The 19,690-nt window shown below is 40.6% G+C and overlaps 2 protein-coding genes across 2 annotated transcripts in view; one reads left to right on the forward strand and one right to left on the reverse strand.

Annotated features, from left to right (window-relative positions):
* Nucleotides 1-579: 579 nt before the first annotated feature.
* On the reverse strand, nt 580-10,454 carry serinc2 (serine incorporator 2). Its single transcript, XM_069176627.1, has 10 exons — nt 10,361-10,454; nt 8,449-8,610; nt 6,487-6,674; nt 6,247-6,326; nt 5,490-5,627; nt 4,393-4,562; nt 3,037-3,127; nt 2,685-2,844; nt 1,410-1,625; nt 580-1,311 (listed from the first exon to the last, which is right to left on the reverse strand). Exons 1-10 carry the CDS (start codon nt 10,397-10,399, stop codon nt 1,173-1,175), a joined length of 1,383 nt encoding a protein of 460 aa, XP_069032728.1. The 5' UTR covers nt 10,400-10,454; the 3' UTR covers nt 580-1,172.
* Nucleotides 10,455-12,668: 2,214 nt separating this feature from the next.
* The window catches only part of pkib (protein kinase (cAMP-dependent, catalytic) inhibitor beta), a 29,019-nt gene continuing 21,997 nt past the window's right edge, over nt 12,669-19,690 (forward strand). Inside the window, exon 1 of the mRNA XM_069176727.1 lies at nt 12,669-12,940. The gene's annotated coding sequence lies outside the window, so the exon portion shown is untranslated. The remainder of the gene's footprint in view (nt 12,941-19,690) is intronic.

Here is a 19,690-nt window from a genome sequence, read left to right on the forward strand (position 1 = left end):
AAATGGTAGATTTTATCCAAAGAGGAAGAAAACATGATGTGACTAACGGGCTGTTGTATTGCAGGTACGGCGTGTGGGATTTGCCCAAAAGGACTTCCTGGGCCGGTCGTTTGTCGTTGTTCCCCCGACACAGGCCTTGAATGAATATTGTGAAGTATAATGAAGTGTTGTGTTGGGCCGCCCTGCTCATGCTGATCTTGTGATAGAGGGGAAAGCACATTCCCTCTACATTACTTGCCAAATGTGTGTGTGTGTGTGTGTTTTGCACCAGGGAATCCTGCACAGAAGCAGCGCAATAAATCACATTTGAGCAGAATCATGTGATTAATGGAGGAAGGGCAGTGAAGCATTTGGAAATCTCTGCTGACCAGTTGATGACATTGTGTTTGCAGCTTCTAAAGAAAACGGGCTGATTCAGAAGGTAGTGCATGTAAAAAAAAAAGATCGATTTACAATACGGGTTTCGAAATCTTGCACCACATTTGTCTAAATTATTTGAACATAATGAAAACCTGCTACAGAAACCGATTAGTTTGAGGGACAAGGCGCCACCTACAGGACACAACGAGGCCACGCTGATTTTAAAGAAACAGTCAGCTTTATTTATTGTCATGAAAAGTAAATGTTAGCAATTTACGTGAAAACTGAAGATCATAAAAACTTTTAAAGATGTCAAAGATGGTCCCTCTAAATTATGTGTGCACAAAATACAACAAGGCCTTCTGGTTATTAATCTGAATAAAATAAACAACTACAACAAGTAGACCTCTGAAATTTAGACTTCAAATTTCCCATGAAATCAAAGTGATTGAAAGGGAATAATAAACAGCGTAAATGTAGTGAAACAACCACAGCAGTTGCCCACAGAGATCCTTTATGATTCGTTTGGATATTTCTATAAAGGCATGTGGTGCTTTCAGCTCTAATAATTGTAACAGTGAAGTGATAACGAGACCTGAGTAGAGAAACTGGAATGTGATTAAAGCTTAAACTCAAACAATCTTCTGTGTCTACAAAAATCAGTACAAACTGAGAGTAACTGTTACGATAAGCACTGACCTGAGGAGCATTGCAAGAACATCAAACATTCAAGCAGGACAATTTAAAGCTATCGTTCCTCAAGGTGCAAATAGTAGGAGGCGAGCGGTCACGTGTTGACAGACCGTAAGACTTCAGCTGAAGTCTCTGTCGGGGAGCATCAGCGGGGCCACCAGGGTCCACAGGTAGAGGCCCAGGCCGAGCCAGCTGGAGCAGATCTTCACCCAGACGGCCGGCATGGAGGTCTGCATGGCGTGGTAGTCCGTGTCGGGTCTGGTGGGTCAGAGAGGGTTCACAGGGGGGTCAGTGCCGGAGGAAAGGCGATCTGTCTGAGGCAGCGACAAAACGAACCGTAAACTACAGGTACTCACTTGTACCAGTTGGTGAGTGTCATCATGATGTAGAGCGAAGCCAGGAACAGGCTGAAGTGGAAGAAGGAGTAGCTGTAGGTGACTTCCTCCTCTTCGTTGTCCACGGCCCGGCGGACTCCGTCATCGCCTGTGGTGGCCTCGTAGTCGGTGGCCAGACCCTGGCTTTCCTCCATCCGCATCAGCTTGTTCACTTGGTTGTTGTTAGAAGAGCGGATGCTGCGGTGGGCGAGAGAAGCACAAGTCAGCTGGACGTACGGGAGCTCACGCAGATCAGATCAGATCAGATCAGATCAGATCAGATCAGATCAGATTGGTCCTTTTATTGGTTTCCAGGTTTAACTTGATCCTGAATGATTTGATTTCTTGCAGAACTTCTTTGTTTTTTCTCATATGAGTTGGCTGGAGTTTGAGCTGTATTTACATGTAAACATTTTCATAACACATAATAAGCACAGATTTTATTCTTAACAGGGTTCCCACACATCTTTACCAATCACCTTTCACACCTTTACATAATATCTGACCCCGTTTCTGTGACTTTATGTACAGTTAAAAATAGGAAGGAGAGTGCACCGGGCTGAGCTCTGAGCTCCTGTGATTGGTTGTTGCGCTGTGGGAGGGTGAAGGTTAGCGACCAGTTGACTGACAGCGACACAACCAATCACAGCAGCGTAGTTTAGAGAGCATGCACAACCACAGCAAGTGATTCTCCCACCGTCACGCAGCCTGTGAAGCTCTGGACTTTAAAATGAGTTCGACAAGGAACATATTTCCCTCAATGTTAAACATGTTTTGGGATTTTTGGGAACATCTTTTAAATCAAACCCCAAATGATTGCAGATTCTAAACTTTTGCAAACATTCTGTTAATTCCAAACCTCTTCCAGGCCGAGACAACAGTTTTTCTGATTTCATAACTTTTTCAGGAGTTTCATGACCGTGTGATTTCTGTGCAAAGCCAGTTTGAAGTATGAGATAGAGGAGAGTAACGGCCTGGGTGAAGCAGTGAAACCAAGCAGCTGTCTGGATCTCTTGGCGGTGAAAGAGCAGTGACATCACTCCATCTGAAGGCAGTCGCTGCTTTTAAAAATCCCCCACATCCATGAAATGGTCCAGGTGCTTCTCTTAAAGACAACTAGATAGGTTGTAGCTGCCAGCTACATCCAAATGCAAACCAGGACACAAGCAGCAGTCCTCCACCTCTGTTCTTACTACCGTTAACTAATGTAGTGTTTCTGGTTTTGAGACGAGAACACCTGCAGCACCAGTGAACTACCTGGCATAAAGAGTGCAAAACAAGAAGATGATCAGTCCCACGATGCCCTGTGCGTCCCACCACTGGACGTTTTCGGGGGCTGTGGTGGGAGCAGGTTCTGGAGGAGGAGTCGGACTGCCGGACTGGACCAAACTCAACAGACTGGGGTTACACTGGTGGTCTGAAAACACAGGAGACTGTCAACAGCTGGAAGTAGAACCGTTGGTAAATATCAAGGTCGTTATTAAGTCCACACCAGCTCGGAGATGAAATCACATTTGTAGCAAGTGTCCTGGAAATTTCACTTTGTTTTGTTTGTTCAGCTCCTCTCCAAAGTCAGATATTCTGCTTCAAGTTGTGAACTCAGACTTACTGGGGTTGTTGGTCATGGCCGACCAGGTGACATACATGGTGTACAGGGAGATGAGGGAGGCCTGCAGCAGACCTGAGCTGGACTGAGCCTCCTGTGGATACAACGAGGACGGCAGGAGTCAGAACATCATCGACTTTTCCAGGTTCATTTACAAACACCCAAGTTTATCAATACCGTTCCATTTCTACATTTTTTTATTCACTGAAAAAAAAAAAGTTTTAAGATTGTCTATTTTTAATCTGAGAACAACGTTATTGACGCAATCACTTAATGTCCAGTCTTTTATTTAAACACACAGGTTGAGTAAATAAATTACACTTCTGCTTAAAATCTGAATTCCTCATTGGATCACATCAAATTTAGTTTTCATTATTTACATGCAACTAAAGTTGTAAATAAACTCAAAGATAAAAATGTTGATCTGTAATTTGCTGAAATAAAACAAGATGAATTAATTCTAAATTAATCAACCTGAATTTAAACAACCTGTAGCTCTTCACCTGAACGTGATGTGAGCAGCAGAAGATATGAACTATGAACGACTATATGAACTGTTACTTCTCACAAACCAGCAGATCGCTCTGCTGAAACACAACAACTCAGGTGGTTGGAGATTGAAGTTACAGAGACGTTCAGGCAGAGGAACGTTTCAGTGCAGCTACAGTTTATATAAATATCATGTACTGCTGGTGGAGATCTAACTAGCGTCAGCGCTGGGCTACGAGGGCCGGGCGTCTCAGGGTTTCTTATACAAGTTTACTGCACTAACTTGGAGGCGTCTTACAGTCTTCTTCATGGATGAATACTATGAAGTGAAGTGTAATATGGTTTAGTGCTCTGCTGCAGCACCAGTGGAGAACAAACTGTCTGCTGCAGCATCAGCAGCAGGGCGAGCCGTCAATACACAAAAACAAACAAAAAATCAGGGAAATGAAACACATTATCTGGTGTGAGCTGGTTGAAGTGATGCAGTGCGTGTTGGCTTCAGCCTTTTTCCTTTTTTCATTGTGTCAATGTTAATAACTAATGTTGTCATTACAAGTGATTCCCGGCATCACTGAATTGATTCCGAACTGTAAAAGCCAAGAAGAGCGATTCTTCTGTGAGCTGCTGACGCGACCGACATGTTTTCATCACCGGATAACAAGAACAGATTAAAGGTTCAATAGGAGATTTGTTAATGTCAGAGAAGAGCTGCTCTTTAATTGAGCATAAAACAGCAGCTATCCTCATTTCCTGCTCCCGTCACATCTTTGGTACAGCGTTATAAATTAGATACAAAAGAGGGTCACGATTTGGACCAAAAAAAAAAAGGGCCGCCATTTAATAGCTTAATATCTGAAGTGTCTCCATCACCTGAACTTTGGGCAGAATGGCCACGATGGAGACGATGATGCAGAACAGGAAGTTGAGACTGATGAAGACTTTGTGCTCGGTGCAGTCGTTAGGTTGGGTGTAAAACACGTAGAAGAGCACGACGGCGCTAAACGCCAGAGCGTAGTGGATGATGGTGGCGGACAGCAGAGCTGCGAGAAGAACAGAAGAACACCATCATCAAACAACCACATGGAAGCTGACAGAGACGCTGCTAAGTAGTACAACAATATTTGTTTCTGATGCTGCGTTCAAATGGAACTCGTGGTTACAACACGGGAAGTCGTGTTGTTGGTATGCTCGGTGTTCAAGTGGTTAAGTTGTAAAAACACTGTTGCTGGGCAACATGAACAGCGTCTAGAAGCCAAAGAGGCTAACAAGTTAGCAAGCCAGCAGGGGGGAGGGGGACATAATGCAGGAAATGAAAAGACACAGAGGGGAAATATGAGGCCTTTAGGAAGATCAACATTTTCCTCAGACATAGACTATTATCTAAGTTATGAACCTCTACATGACTAAAATTACAATATATTAGCTTCAGTGACATTTCTGTAAACATCAGTACAGACTTCACAACTCGTGCCTCGGCTTCTAGAAAATTTTGAGTCCCGACATCGTGAATCTCACACGCTCATATGGTTCTTCTCGTACACGGTAAAGACGACTGAATTTAAACGCAGCATCAGTTTATTATCAAAATCCTAAACTCTTACATGGAAACTTCACTGGAGTCTCTTCAGTGTTTTCTCTGGTTTGATTGGTTTTATGATTTCTGGGTTATTGATCAGTATGACTTCAATCCACGGCAGTTCCACCACAATTCACTGTAATGCAATGTTCTAATCACACAAGCATATTTTAGTATTTAGAATCATAACATTCGTTTTAATGTCACCATTAGGGATACATGTTTTGTAAAATTCGGACTTAAATTGGTTCTTTATTGGCGTTCAAAGTAGCCTGAATCCTAAAATAGAGGTATTGCCTTTTAAAAAGCCTTCGGGCCAAACATCCAAACATTTGATCTGAAAGCTCTTTTAAAGTCCTGTTGGTGTAAAGTGAGCTTGTTATGTTTCTACCTGCAAACCAGCACTTGGAGTTTCCATTCTCGGCCTTCTCCAGCCAGGACTGGTTCCAGGAGTGAGTGAAGTCCACCAGCAGTATGAGCTGGATGATGATGAAGATGAAGGAGCCTACCACGCCAAAGTAATACCACACTGAGAACAGAGAGGAGGGTTCAGGATAGAAAGGTTACTGTCAACATCACTTTACAATCCTAAATATTCAATCAGTGGATTGTCACTTTTCCTTTCATTCGTTCTTAGTTGTCTAAACCTTGTTCATGAAAGTTCCTCAGGTCCATCACAGAGTAAAACTTTACTTGGTGGTTAGAAGTGGTTAATTACCATCAACAGAACTAACAATAAGCCTGTGTGGAAAGAAAGGAAGTCGCTGGCCTCCTCCGGCACTTAAAATCACCATTGACATCTAAAAAGTGGTTGAAGTCTAATTGTAACTAAGGCAGGGAATCATTTGAAATTGTTTGATTTATGAAACCTGAGTTTAAGGACACTTTCACAAATTTGACTAGAAAAACTAAATCACTCAACAAAAGAGATCAAAGCTCTTAAAATGTTGGCCCAATCGAAACAGAAGCTCAGCCTCATTAATAAGCAATTTACAGTTATGACATGAATCAGTTAGCAAAAATCTGAGCAAATATTCACACTGCAAGCACCTTTTGGTAAACTGCTGAAATGAAAATCCACGACCGAATTAAGGCCAAACTGGCCTCATGCTGAAAAAGACCGTGACACCTGGGCCCAGGCTTCATACCTGTATTAAATGTGCCATCTGGAATGAAGAAAGCTCCCACAGTTATGCCAACCAGCACCAGAAACTTGAAGAACCAGAAACTGAGAGGACAGAAGTTAAATTATTCAACGTATGTGCAGAACAAACGAGTTTGGTTCTTCAGTGCAAACACAACCTGTAACGTGCAGTGTCCACATTTGGCCACCAGAGTGCAGCGTCTGTCATCATACAGCGCTGTGGTACTGAGGCTGCAGTACAAACCCGTTTTGGAGGGCGGCTCGGGGGTCCTTGCTGTTGCGCACTCGGATCATGATGATGGAAAAGAGGAAGAAGAAGCACGCCATGGCGAAGCACATGCGGTACACAGACTTATAGCCCACGATGATGTCACAGTTCACATGGTTCCCGGTGCCGAATATGCTTGAGCCGCCCACACAGAAACCTGGAATCTGATCATGTGAAAGCACACAGAGGAAATAACGGGAGGAAGCAGGATTAAAACGGGGCAACTGGATCAAAGTCAAGAAAAATAAATCAATTCCTCTTCTAGGACTTTTCTGAGAAAAATCCAGCACACACAATCCAACCATCCAGTTGTGTTATTATTACTTGGTCTGCTGCTGGGTTATAGCATCATGAAACCAATCTGGGTAATGTTCCTACTTTTTATTCTTTCTAATAAAATTGTTGTACACTTCTGTGGTAAAGACACCCGATTACAGCAATCAGAAGTCGCTAACATGAACGAGGAACGATGTGAAACTTTGGCAAAACAATGTGCGACTCTCGGGACCTAATCTGACCAGTGATGATGTGTTCAGCTGTCGAGGTTGAGTCAGCAAACAACGTGGACTTTACAGACAAAATAAAACGTCTAAAACCCCGGAGACTGTGTCTGAACCTTGAGGCCTTAAATAAATCAAAAAGTCTCATCAGGGGAGTTATCTATAGAAATCTATTCAAAATCAACACTAACTGAACAAAACAAACTGGAATATTAAATATTAGATCTCTCTCTTCCAAATTTCTGTTAGTAAATCTGTTTGATAACTGATCATCAAACAGATTTATATTGTCTTACAGAAACCTGGCCGCAGCAGGAAGAACATGTCAGTGTAAATCAGTCCTAAACTGTAGTACGTGAGGTTCTACCCAGGAGTACTTGGGTTTCTCGCTGAAAGGCCAAACGATGACACACTAGCTGACACAAGGCCAAAAAAAAGTGAATTTTCTTATTTTGCCTTTCTGAAGCTCTCGGAGGAAATGATGTATTTCCTTGTGGAGAAATGAACTAATAAACAATGATACAACAAACACCTGTCTTTTGTCAATTAAATAAAGCAAGATAATATAAGAGTTATTTCAGCTGAAAGGACAGAGCTCATACACCGGAGTCTACTTGGTGAGTCTGACCAAAACAAACACAGATACAGCCTCACATTTGTAGCCAAAACATGTCGTCAAAACCTCACAGGGAGATCCTCCATCGTGAGAATGGAACGTTCCCTCATCGCCAGACACAGCAAAGAAAGTTTCTCACGCAATAAAATGTACTTCAGGTCTGATGGAAATCTACCAAGTGGAAAGTTACAGAGTATCATAACAGTACAAAGTCAATACTAGCTAGTCTATAGTTAAACCAGTGAATTTCATGATTTTTTTTTAATGAAATAAACTGTTGGTATCTGCTGTGGGAAGTGATACATGAACAGGTGGATTTGGTATATACACTAGTGGTACATGGTCTAAAAAGTTTGGGAACCTCTGCCCTAAATGAATCAACTCCCTTCAGTCATATTAATTGTCAAATTCCTTGAAGCACAGGAAGAGGAGCGACAGCCATCTTCCACTCCAGCTTATTCTCAACCCGAGACCTAAACTTAGTTATAACTTACTCGCACCTTAACCAGAAAACACAGAATCTAGTTTAAATTGCCGTTACGCCGAACATTTTTGTTTTCCTCACCAAAAGCAGTCGAGGCAGATGGCCGCCCACCTCTCAGTCTGATGTTTCTTCCTGTTAAAAGGAAGTTTTTCCTCCCCGCTGTCACCAATGCCTGCTCATGGAGGAGCTGTTGAATTGTTGAGTTTCTCTCTATAATATTGTCGGGTCTCATTTATACTATTTAAAGATAGATATGAGAGCGTGATATGAGAGTATCAACGGTCACTGATACAGCAGCATGTTTGGATCATTACATCAGCTAGTTTTATCTAAAGTACCTTTTTAAGATGTCCCTCCATGCCCGGGAGAATCATAATGATGGAGACCAGAGTCCCGAGCATCAGCAGGAAGGAGAAGGCCAGCCGGCTGATGGTGGAGTTGTACGTCGAAGGGCAGCATGATGACAGGAGGCAGGAGGCGGAGCCGCACAAACAGGACGCCTGGAGAGCGGACGAGGGAGAGACTTATCAGGACATTCACACGGCTGCATATTTTATGAAACCCAGGGCTCTGGGGTTTGGGATAATCAGGGTAATGCATGCATGGCTTGCAACGACTGTGCTCGGAAGAAAAACAAAACAAAACAAATGATTTGTCCGCTGTCAGGGCAACCATCTTTCTCCTGCTTCTGCAATCTTTCAGGAAAGCAGAGACAAATGGTGATTTACAGCGGCAGCATTTAGCCCCGTGAATAGAGCTGCCATCGGAACAAATCTCCATCTCTCTGGTTGTCATCCTGCAGGATTCACATGCACACTGCTGAGAGGTGCGTGAAGCACCGAGGCAGAGACCGGAGCTGAGATCAGCCATCCTTCGCTAAATATGAGCATGCACTAGAGTACACAAGCCCCGGGTGTAAACACACCAGCTGCAATGACAAGAACCCAGTTTTCATGGTTCAGCCGGGCCAATTCAATACTGCTTGGCAACACACAGTACACACATACCTGTAATCCTCAGTCAAGATTAAAAAAAAAAAAAATTGACCAAAACCAAGCTTTAATGTTACAAGGAACTAGGGATAAACAATACATTAAATATACTTGATGTATTTCATCTGACACCACCAAAATGGAATAATAAAGGTCAACACTTTTCTGGTATCAGAATGGAAATATTAAAAACGGTCCTCCACTTTGTACAATAACAAGGTATGAATCAATGGCATAACAATCAACAGAGAAATGTGTGAGACACACTGGGGCCCAGGGGCGGCTAAAAGCAGATTATCGTGCACACTAATCATTCCAATCCTAGACCTGATCAACCAACTGGGTTTACCATGCTGCTGGCTGTGATTGTTACACCACTTTAACTTGTCGTAGCCCTCTGAAGTATCATTACTTGTCTTTATAGAAATGTGCCGACACTGCATGCTTCAATAAAAGTAAATATTATTTTAGACCCATTTAATTTGGTTGCTTTATTGACACTAATGTACTTTAATGGCCCGAATATCAAAAATGTCCTCTCTCTCCAGTTACCAACACCCAGCTGTTGGTAATAAGGCAAATAATACATAAATAATACTGCTCGGTGGGACACACACTCAAACACCACGGTGACAGTTAATTCAGAGACATTTACTGCAATGAAAGTCTTCATTACTTTCACTTAAATCAATCTGTACATGTTTGTTTTATCGTTGTCAGTTATCTCGTGTGTTATAATGTTTACAACATGTGCTGTGCAGCAGAAACAGTGACGTCTTGATGGCGTGAGTGAAACCGGAAATTGGGCCTTCTTAAGAAAAAAAAAAAAAATGCAGATGTTACAAGGCGAGTTTGGTTTCATTTTGTTCATATTACTCGTATCGACTGCAGCAAAACAAGCTTTCAATCTGACATGTTTCTCGTATTTTCACAACATCACGTAAAGCCTTTAAGTTACTCGGTTTACAAAGTGCGTGCACAACGAAACGAGTAACTTGTGACCAAGTATTCAAAATAAGTATTTTGTCGCATCAGACTTTGGTTTAACTATAAAAAATAAATAAATAAATAAATAAAAACAGGTAAATACGTGATTTTATTCACTAGTTTTCGTGATGTCGATGTTGTGACGTAATGTTGTCCCAGCGAGCCGAACAACGCACTGTTTGACGAGTTGGTCAAGAAATGATGTTTAAAAAAGAAATCAAAGTGTTTGTACTTCATACACCGACAATACAAACGGTACATGTATACTCACACAACTGGCGAGGGAGCCCAGTGCTAAACATGCGCCCATGGTGGTTTAATTCACAACTCCAGAGACGATCGTAAAAACCTTAAAAACTTCAGGAAATAAAGTGGCACAAAATGGCGGCGTCAAGTTAATTAAAGAGGATAGAAGAGCATCCGGTGAGTTCTTCAAAATAAGAGCTTCGTCAAATGTGCGCGGAGTCTAACTGAACCACAAACTCTAACGAGATATTATTTCAGGTTTTAATGTAGATATTTATTGAGGTACATATGAATATGTAATGTGGTTAGTCTACGGGGTGTTCTGGGATTGTTACTTCGGTCGAGACAACTCTGGAGACACACTGTCTGTTGACGGTGAGTTTTATTTAGACGACAAACTCGCGACACTTCCGGTATTGTTCGGGTAAATTCCGACAACAACCAGTATTAATGTTTTTTCTTTCTGGGCGTTGGTGATAAGACAGAAACTTTTCTGTCTCGAAGCCAACATCTATTCTGATTGGCTCAATCGGTTGTCTCTCCAAAAGTTTGACCAATTAGATGCTAATGCGCAAAAAAGAAACCCTCCCTTTGTTACAAGTCTAATAACCACTTCAAACCACAGCTTCAAACTAAACGCGATTAAATTTACGGCAAATTTTAAAAAGCTATTGATTTTAAAACAGCATAACAGAAAAACACAATGTTATCTAACTGCATTTAGTATATTTCTAAATACAATACATACTTCGTGTAACCATGTCTTATATTGCTGCTGCAATGCTCACTGTGATCATATTGTGTTTTATTGATGATTATGATAATAATTAAATCATTATTCTTTTATTTTTAGTCTTATTATCATAATATTTCTTACATTGTTTTAGGATGTGTTTGTGGTCATCAAAATTGTGATTACTGTCGATTTATTATTTGTGAAGTCTTTTGTTTATCTCCCATGTATTATTCTAATAAATTAAATGTGTATTAAAGCCTGCAAAACCTGCACGTCTTTTAAATGGAAATTTTAGGAAAAACACATAGCCCACATGCAAAATAAACCCTTTGCAAAATCATGGCAATGCCCAATCATTGGAACAAAATTATAATCTTTGTTATTTAGTTTCTCCAGAAGTAGCACACAGTAAGAAAAGGTGGGGGAGTGAAGGTTAGGCAGTGAGTTTAAAACAGCAGGGGGAAAACCTCCATCTGTTTGTGTCTGACCTTCAGGAACACAGAAGGTGTTCACCTGTGAGTGATCAGTTTCAGTGCAAAAATAAAGCCTCTTCCCTTCCACACTTTCATTTCCCTCCAGTCTAAATAACACAATGTCCAAATGAAACCCATTAATGCAAGGTTTAATAAACATAATGAATGAGGGACCATGTTTCGTGACTGCTCTCTGCTTTCTCTTTTAATATTTTGTAATAAGAGTGTTGTGTGTCTGGTGGTGCCTGGTTGTATTTACAGTACTATATATGCCTATTGTCTTATGGATTTTAAGCCTGTTGGTGGCACTGAGTTCACAGGGAACACTATACGTGATTTAATGATACTATGCTGTAATTGTTGTCATTTCATGCTATTAAATGAAATAAACAAAAAATATTAAGACAATAAAACGCTTATTGACTGAGGCAATTACAGAAAACATGTTTATATTTCTGGACCACTGTTTGTCTTTTACTGTTTTGTTCCTCATCTTTTATAATGCGCTTTGAGACCGAAAGGTGATAAAGCGCTATACAAGTACACACCATTTACCATTTACCATTTACCATAATCCCTGATTTGAATTGAGGACAAATTACGAGTTACATGTGATCACATGACAGGTAAATAAGTGTTTCTTTTTATGAGCATCAAAAAGTGTAGATAAGGCGCACCCCTTACGAAAAAGACAATGGTACAAACCTTTGACCAGCAGTGGCAAGACAAAAGAGTGAAAAGTACAATACAGGAAACCGTACTGTATGGACTTCAAAATAAAAGAAAGTATTTGACAATTACTTCCACCGCCACACTACTGCACTTAGTATTGCCACCAGTCATAGAAATACTATTGATAACATTTACACTATGAAGTAGGACACCATACAGTTTACCATCCCAGGATATGTGAAACTGGACAATGTTTCCGACTTCATTTTGGATTTATTCACATTCTATTTGACTGTTTATTCATGATGTCATTTGCTTTTTCTGGGATGTTCCAGATCTCTACAGCGACAGCTGTGGTTTTTTTTTTTTTTTAACTTTTCCTTTATCTACAGCTGTTCTGCTCTTACTTTGAAGGCCAAATACCCTCTCTTCCTGTATCCACCGGACTAAGCACGTGCATCTTGTTGCGCCTCCCCGTCGCTGCTCATCACGCAGAGGAGCGCTCGTGTGTCCGTGCGGTGTCACCTCTCTCAAGTCCAGTGTACCGGGGTCCGGCGGTGTCAGCTGGCATGAGGCGGTGGAAGGTGTCGTCTCGGACGGACTCCCTGACACTGCGCACGTTCTCCTCTTCGTCCCTGCGGAAGATGGTGGCTGGCGGCTAGTTCAACTTAGGACTCCTTGGGGTTTTTTTTTTTCCTTCGGCGAAGCGCACTGAAATCAGTTGGTGAGTGTCCGTCGTTGCGCACATCCACCGTCACCTGCTCCGCTCTACAGGTAGGACAGCACACTGCTGACGCGCCGGCAAACCTCGAGCGCGGTCAGAGTGACTGCTGGAGACGAAGCTGCTGGTTATAACAGATACAGCCGTGCAGGGAGGAATCAATGAGGCGTGCTGGGGCCATTATCTGCACTGAAACTGTCTTTTTTTTTTTTTTTATTTTATTTTTTTACAAAAGAAAACAACAATAGGAGCTTAAATAACACATCCACATGTGACCAATTTATGTGCCAGCAGCAGTCACATCTGATATCAGCTGGATGGCTTGCTCACATTTACCAGCACCTTCATGTAAATGTTGACGGAAGCGTCTCCTTCCAGCAGCCTACCTGTCACCTCCATCTGAGCTCCCAGCATTGTCTGCATTAGCTGTTCACATGAAAATGCCACTGGCTCCCAGCAGAGAGGTCGATGGCATCTGGATTATCTACTCTGGTTTATTAAAAAGGTGTACACCATGACCTTAAACTGTTGAACTCAGAGCAGGCCATGACTCATTTGGCTAGATTTTAAATGTTAGGCATTATTAAAGGAGAATAATGATCACAGGAGCCATACTTTTGGTTTGTATATTTCAAATTAAAAGACCCATATCACTTTTTACGAAATGCATCAGGCCTGCTGTTAAAAAGTGAGTCAGTTTTAGGGTCAGTGGACAGTATAGTGTGCCAGTATTCAGGGTTTTCTTTGTGACACTTTGCATCCCTAAAAATATACATCGTTTACCACTTAAACCCTCTGAAATGAATAATTAAACAAAACCTTGCATAAAAATAACTGAATATGAATATATATATATATATATATATATATATATATATATATCGCTCCTCTTATTCATATATATGAGCCAGTTATTTTTATGCAAGGTTTTGTTTAATTATTCATTTCAGAGGGTTTAAGTGGTAAACGATGTATATTTTTAGGGATTTTTCTGCTTTGGTGAATATATATATTATATTATATATATTATATTATATATATATATATGAATGAGCCTCAGGTTTTCTGCTTTGGTGAATGTGAAGCTAAAAACTTTCCCGGAAAAAAGCGGAGGATTTTCAGCCGTGCTGGGGTGTCCGTCTGCCTTTGTGTAGTCTCGCTCCTTGCATGAGCTCTTTAGTGAATCATCGTTGTGAAACACCATGTCAGGTAAGTAGGATGAGGCGTGGGCCTGCTGGGCCACCGGCAGCTCCTCCCTGTCTTTTCATATTCATTCCAGCTCCGGGGCACTTCCTTTTAATTCTCTGATTTCACCTGATGGGAATTACATCTCCATGAGGTCAGATTTGAACATCAGTCTGAGCTCTTGGCCTCGGTTCGTTGGCTGGCTGCTGGAGGTTTCTTTTCTGTGCGATGCAGTGATCACCTGCCAGTCAAACACACTGGGTAACGCTACAATTTAATTCTCCATAGAGGGTTTGTGTGCTCTGCTGAAGTTTATGTCTTGGTTCTGTTCATGCTGACTGTCATGCTAACTTCTGGGAAGAACATTACTTCTTCCAAGGAAGTACTTGAAAAACAGTTTGAAAAGTAAATGTATTTGATTTTTTACATGGGCTCTACGTCAATCAGTAATGTTCTACGTCAGTTACAGCAGTATATAGCACCAACAAGGTAATAAAGATATACAAGGGGCAATCAAAAAGTCCAGCAACTGTTCGGAGTAGGTGGAAGCCATAAACTTTGAGTAAATATTCCAAGTTCTGACGCTTCACCGACATCAGCACCTGAGTTAACCATGTTTTTGTGTGTTTAACAGAGAGCCCACAACAAACTTTGTGTCAAACTCAGAAAATCCGCAACAGTGAGCCTTGAAATGCTGCAGAACGTTTACAGCAATGAAGTGATGTGGCAGCAGAACGTCACTGTCCAAGACCAAAACAGATGCGGTCACCAATATTATGAAGGAGGTCGATTTTTCGGAGCTTTCGCGAATAAAAGGCATCAACCCATCACGTCATGTGGAAATGGTTCAGATGTCACATTACAACCCTTTATTCATTAATTAATTTATTCATTTATTTCACGTTTATTTGTATGGGGACAAGTATGTAGCATAAATAATGCGACACACCACAGCATTTATAGCCTAAACTCATGTGCAATGCCCGTCCCTAGATGGACTTTTTAAAATACAGAAAATCAACGACTCACAACACTTTCACAGGAGACAATCCAAATCAACACACAATCAAAACACAAAAGTTAATGAGAAATACAGACAGATTATATGACAAATTGATATAAAAATGCACCACAAAAAGGGGCACCAGATCATTCATGACTACATGACTGCTCCCTCTTTAAAAACGATTTCAGTTTGAGTTTAAAATGGTCTCAATCAGGATCCAGTTTGAGTTTGGTGGGCAGAGATTCATGCTGAACCCCCAGAAGGAGAAAGATGTTGGTCCAAACGAAGATACCAGATCACTACTGCCTGATGTTGAAATCTATAATTTTTCTGAAGAATGAACTGATGCAAATCTATTCAAAATCTTTTTTTTTAACAAACGTTGCAAATTTACATCACTTTTTTGCAGGTGAGTATTTTGCATTCAACCAAAATAGTAAATGTGCAGACATGAAAACCAAAATAATCTGCTTAAAGAGGCTCAAAAGCTTCATAAGGGTTAAGGGAAATGTTTGGGTTTGTCTCTACAGGTGTCACTTTTGATGTTTCATATTTAATAGTCATTTCATATGGTGCAGCTTTAAGTTGACCATTAATGCAATATATATAGATATATGCTGTATCCTGGGGACTCAAATAGCTCTAAAGTCGGCAAAGGGAAATGTAGAAAAAGCTTAGGATTGGAAATCTTTCAAATGTGCTTGTGTAAGTGTTTTATGAAGCAGCACCATAGTCATGGGAATACAGTCAGTTCTCGTCATGTTTATACTCCCCCAGTTAACATCATGTCAGGGGAAGTGAGAGTACTTTGCTCACACAGCCGTCCAGGCAGCCTGCTCTGTTCTGTTACCGCTGGCAGAATCATCAGACTTCCTATCATCTGTTCTTCTGCATCCTGCTCCTTCTTGGAAATCAGCCTCAGTGTCACTGTGTGTTAACACAAATGATGGCAGACACACAATGACATCGCATCAAATGCCCTCCTTTCACCCGTGCAGATTTTGGAGTCCCGGAGGTGTCAGACGGGGCTGGTTGCTCAACCCTTTATCACTCACCTCCCAAACAGCCCCAACCCGTCTTAGCTGTCTGTTTCACAAGGAACAAAGTCTTCCGCTACAGTCAGTAAACAGGTTACTGCTTTACCTGTAAACTCTGTTTAATCTTTGGTGGCCTAGTAACATTGCTGAGCACCTTATCTTTATCCTTTATCAAACACTTTTCCTCATTAATGAGCCAAGACGGACAAATAAACAGCAACCATCCCTCTAAATGTTACAGAATGTTTAACTGATATAACGTGTTGGACGCCTATTTTCCTAATCCGAAATCTCAATAATTGACAAGTCTGGTGCTGAAATGAATATTTGTTTGATAACTTCATGAGTCATATATCCAGTAATTTTGATGCAGTCTGTATTTATTCACCACATACAGCTAATGTGTTGACTGTGCAGAAGTTGGCTCTCATTTAGTCATTTATCAGGTAAAAATAGTACATTTGCTGGTTGTAGCTTCTAAAATGTAATGTAGTGCTGTATATATATATATATATATATATATATATATATTTTACCCTTTAACTTACAAATATCTTCCAGCTTTGTGTGATGAGTGCAAGATCTGCTGGACTGTTCATGCAGTGTGTGTTTTTTCACCTCAAACAGTGAGTGTACCAGCAGTATGGAGGTTAGCTGCACCACCAACCGTGTGAGTGATTTGGCCTGCTGTAGGTGTGTGATGTTCAGCCTCTGACTGATGTCCGAAGTCACCAGAACCATTCTGCTGTTTGTCTGCAGATCCATCATCTGTTGTCCTTGTCTTTTTCTGTCGGACAGTCTTACAGCACAGTCAGAGGATTATCAAATATTTCCAACACGTCTTGGCCCCAATTTGCGCGACTCAGTCCAAACACGGCTTTAGACAGACAGAACAGACAACATGAAGAGATGACAACAGGTTTTGAGTAATTCCAAATGCTACTTTGCAATATTTTCTAAGACACCCCGCTGTCAGACACAAAATGGTGGACAACAACCATGTAGATCATGTGACCTCTGTGGTGGATGTATTGTAGGCTGGTGTATCCTAACCCTTACAATAAAAAACTGAAGCTGTGAACAGTAGTTGGGCTGAGCCAGGCTGGAGGTACTGGCCTTTGAAGTGAAACACTGTTGGTTTATTGGGAAAAACATAAACTTTATTTATGCAGATAAGTGGTAAAGTTTTCCTTGTAAAATTTCCCTTATAACCTTTATTAATCACCAACAACTTTTTCCTCCGATTTTTTTTTTTTTTTTTTTTACTGATATTCCTACAGTCAAACTAAACTTGAAATAATCAAACATTACATGTAGAGATTTTAACAGGTGTGTATCATCAGGGTTGAATTTCTCAGTCTATTAATGGGAGATAATGATTTCAAATGTGCACATCTATATTTATGAATATGGTATTTTGCCTCTTTATTAATTGCTTTACTGCTCAGGCTGCTGTCTGAGCCATTGGTTCCTACAAACAAAATACAAGTTCAAAATAAATGACATGTAAATCATTTTTTTTGAAATTTGTAATTGGAATGATTTTATAGGTCAATTTAATCATTTGATGTGCCTTTTAAGCCGCTTTCAATCTTGGCACTTGTCTTAAAAAAAACTAAGTTCACATGATGATATTGTAAAAGATGTATACATGTGAACAACACTTGTACAAAATACATCAAGTACATCTCAGAGTTTCAAAGTGATCTTTTTTTGTTCCCAACGATGGGCTGCAACCAATAAGGTAGTGCTATCTAATGTCATCCCACTGGAATTACATTTAAAGGTCAAAAAAATGTTTTATATTTAAAATGATATGAAATTGAACTCTTTTCTTCCAACCATACCAACCAATAACATCTCTCTCATTTCTACGGCTGGTTAAATTTCGGGAATTGGAATATGTATGTTGCAGCGAGTATCAAAACCTGTCAACAACCGAAAGCAAAAGTCTGATCAGATTTGTTTTTTATCTGATCTAAATCAACATTTTTGAACACAGGTTTGAACTTGTCTGATTTGTTCTGTTTATCTCACTGACTTCAGCAAGTGACTCCACACACTCCAAAAGCAAATTCAATTTAACAGAGCAACATCTTTACCCGTCATTCATAAAAAGAAAGGGTCAAAAAAAAAAAAAAATCATTGACAACCAGCCCATCCAACCCAACAACAGCTACTGCGTGTAAACACGATCCGCCAGAGAACGAAAAACTGAAGAAGATGGGAGGCTGTGGCTCAAACGGTAGAGTGGGTTGAACACTAATCGGAGGGTTGGTGGTTCAATCCCCAGCTCCTCCTTTCCACATGCCTAAGTGTCCTTGAGCAAGACACTGAACTCTAAGTTGCTCCCGATGGTGTACCATTGGTGTGTGAATGTGCTCCTGATGTCTAGCACCTTGCATGGTGATCTGTCTCATTAGTGTGTGAATGGGAAAAACCATGTTAAAGCGCCTTGAGACCAAAAGGTGATAAAGTGCTATACAAGTACAGACCATTACCATTTACCATGCTGACAAGCCTGGATGAGGTCCACACTGTGGGTCCATGTTCAGTACAATTTTCACAGAAATAACTACTCTTTAACAATCATATGTGTTTGATCGGCATGAAAAACATGAAGTTATCTGCTCTTAGCAACCAGCACAGCAGCTCCCACATTAGGTGAAACCATTAACAACCCTTCCATAGATAAAAGTGATGCCATGGAAAAACCAACAGTAAAGTGATACAAAACCACCGCCCAGTCTGATTATCAGGCTGTAATTTTCATATATTAAAGGTCTTTCCACACCGGGAAAGACATAAACAACAACCTGAAAAACCTGAAAAAGAGAAATTCTTGCACCAAAACTAATCATTAGTTATTCTAATTTCAAACAGATTCACAACATCTCATTCTCCCTCAAAATCAAAATGGCAAAATTATCATTTTAAAATCAGCACAGCTGACATTAAGGTAATAAAATCTACCACTGGAGGAGGAAAACCTTCAATACTGTCGAAAATATGCGCTCCTTTTTCCTTTAAACTGACAGAGAGATGGTTTAATATGACGTGTCAGTCAGTCCTGGTGAAGCAGCTGGGCAAACAGGGAGGCAAGCTGATCTGAGAAAGAAGTTTTGTTTGGCAATATTTCGGTTTCAGACCTGATGATCTGTCTGTCTGCTCTGAATGAAAATTCTCCACAGCTAAAACTCGGGATGCCACCTATAATGCAAAATCTGAATGGTTATTATTCAGTGGGTAAACTCAGAAAAATCTACCTCGTTCCAAAACTCTGTGTGAAAGTATTCATAACAAAAACAGCAGTTCAAAAAAATATATTGACGTACCAATTCATTGCACAAAATAATGCCCCAAGGCCTTAAGACTATTTTATTTCAGAGTCTGTCTTGTACTCGTACCTGCAGACTTGTAGATTTTTTGAGAACACAATGTAGATTTCACTCATCTACTGTCTGCTACAAAACTGAAATCAAAGGAGAGAAATTTGTTACCCACTTTTCAAGTTTGAAACGTGTT

The sequence above is a fragment of the Embiotoca jacksoni genome, unplaced genomic scaffold, assembly GCF_022577435.1.
Source record: "Embiotoca jacksoni isolate LCO1_2020_lvr unplaced genomic scaffold, fEmbJac1.0.p SCAF_7, whole genome shotgun sequence".
NCBI lineage: Eukaryota > Metazoa > Chordata > Actinopteri > Embiotocidae > Embiotoca > Embiotoca jacksoni.

Bases quoted from the DNA above. Each gene is read 5' to 3' on its own strand.
- serinc2 (XM_069176627.1), bottom strand. From the start codon at position 10,399: ATGGGCGCATGTTTAGCACTGGGCTCCCTCGCCAGTTGT. The intron at 6,327-6,486 runs GTTTGTACTGCA...CTGTCCTCTCAG, and splicing joins CGAGCCGCCCTCCAAAACGG to TTTCTGGTTCTTCAAGTTTC. The intron at 2,845-3,036 runs GTAAGTCTGAGT...CTGTGTTTTCAG, and splicing joins GGCCATGACCAACAACCCCA to ACCACCAGTGTAACCCCAGT.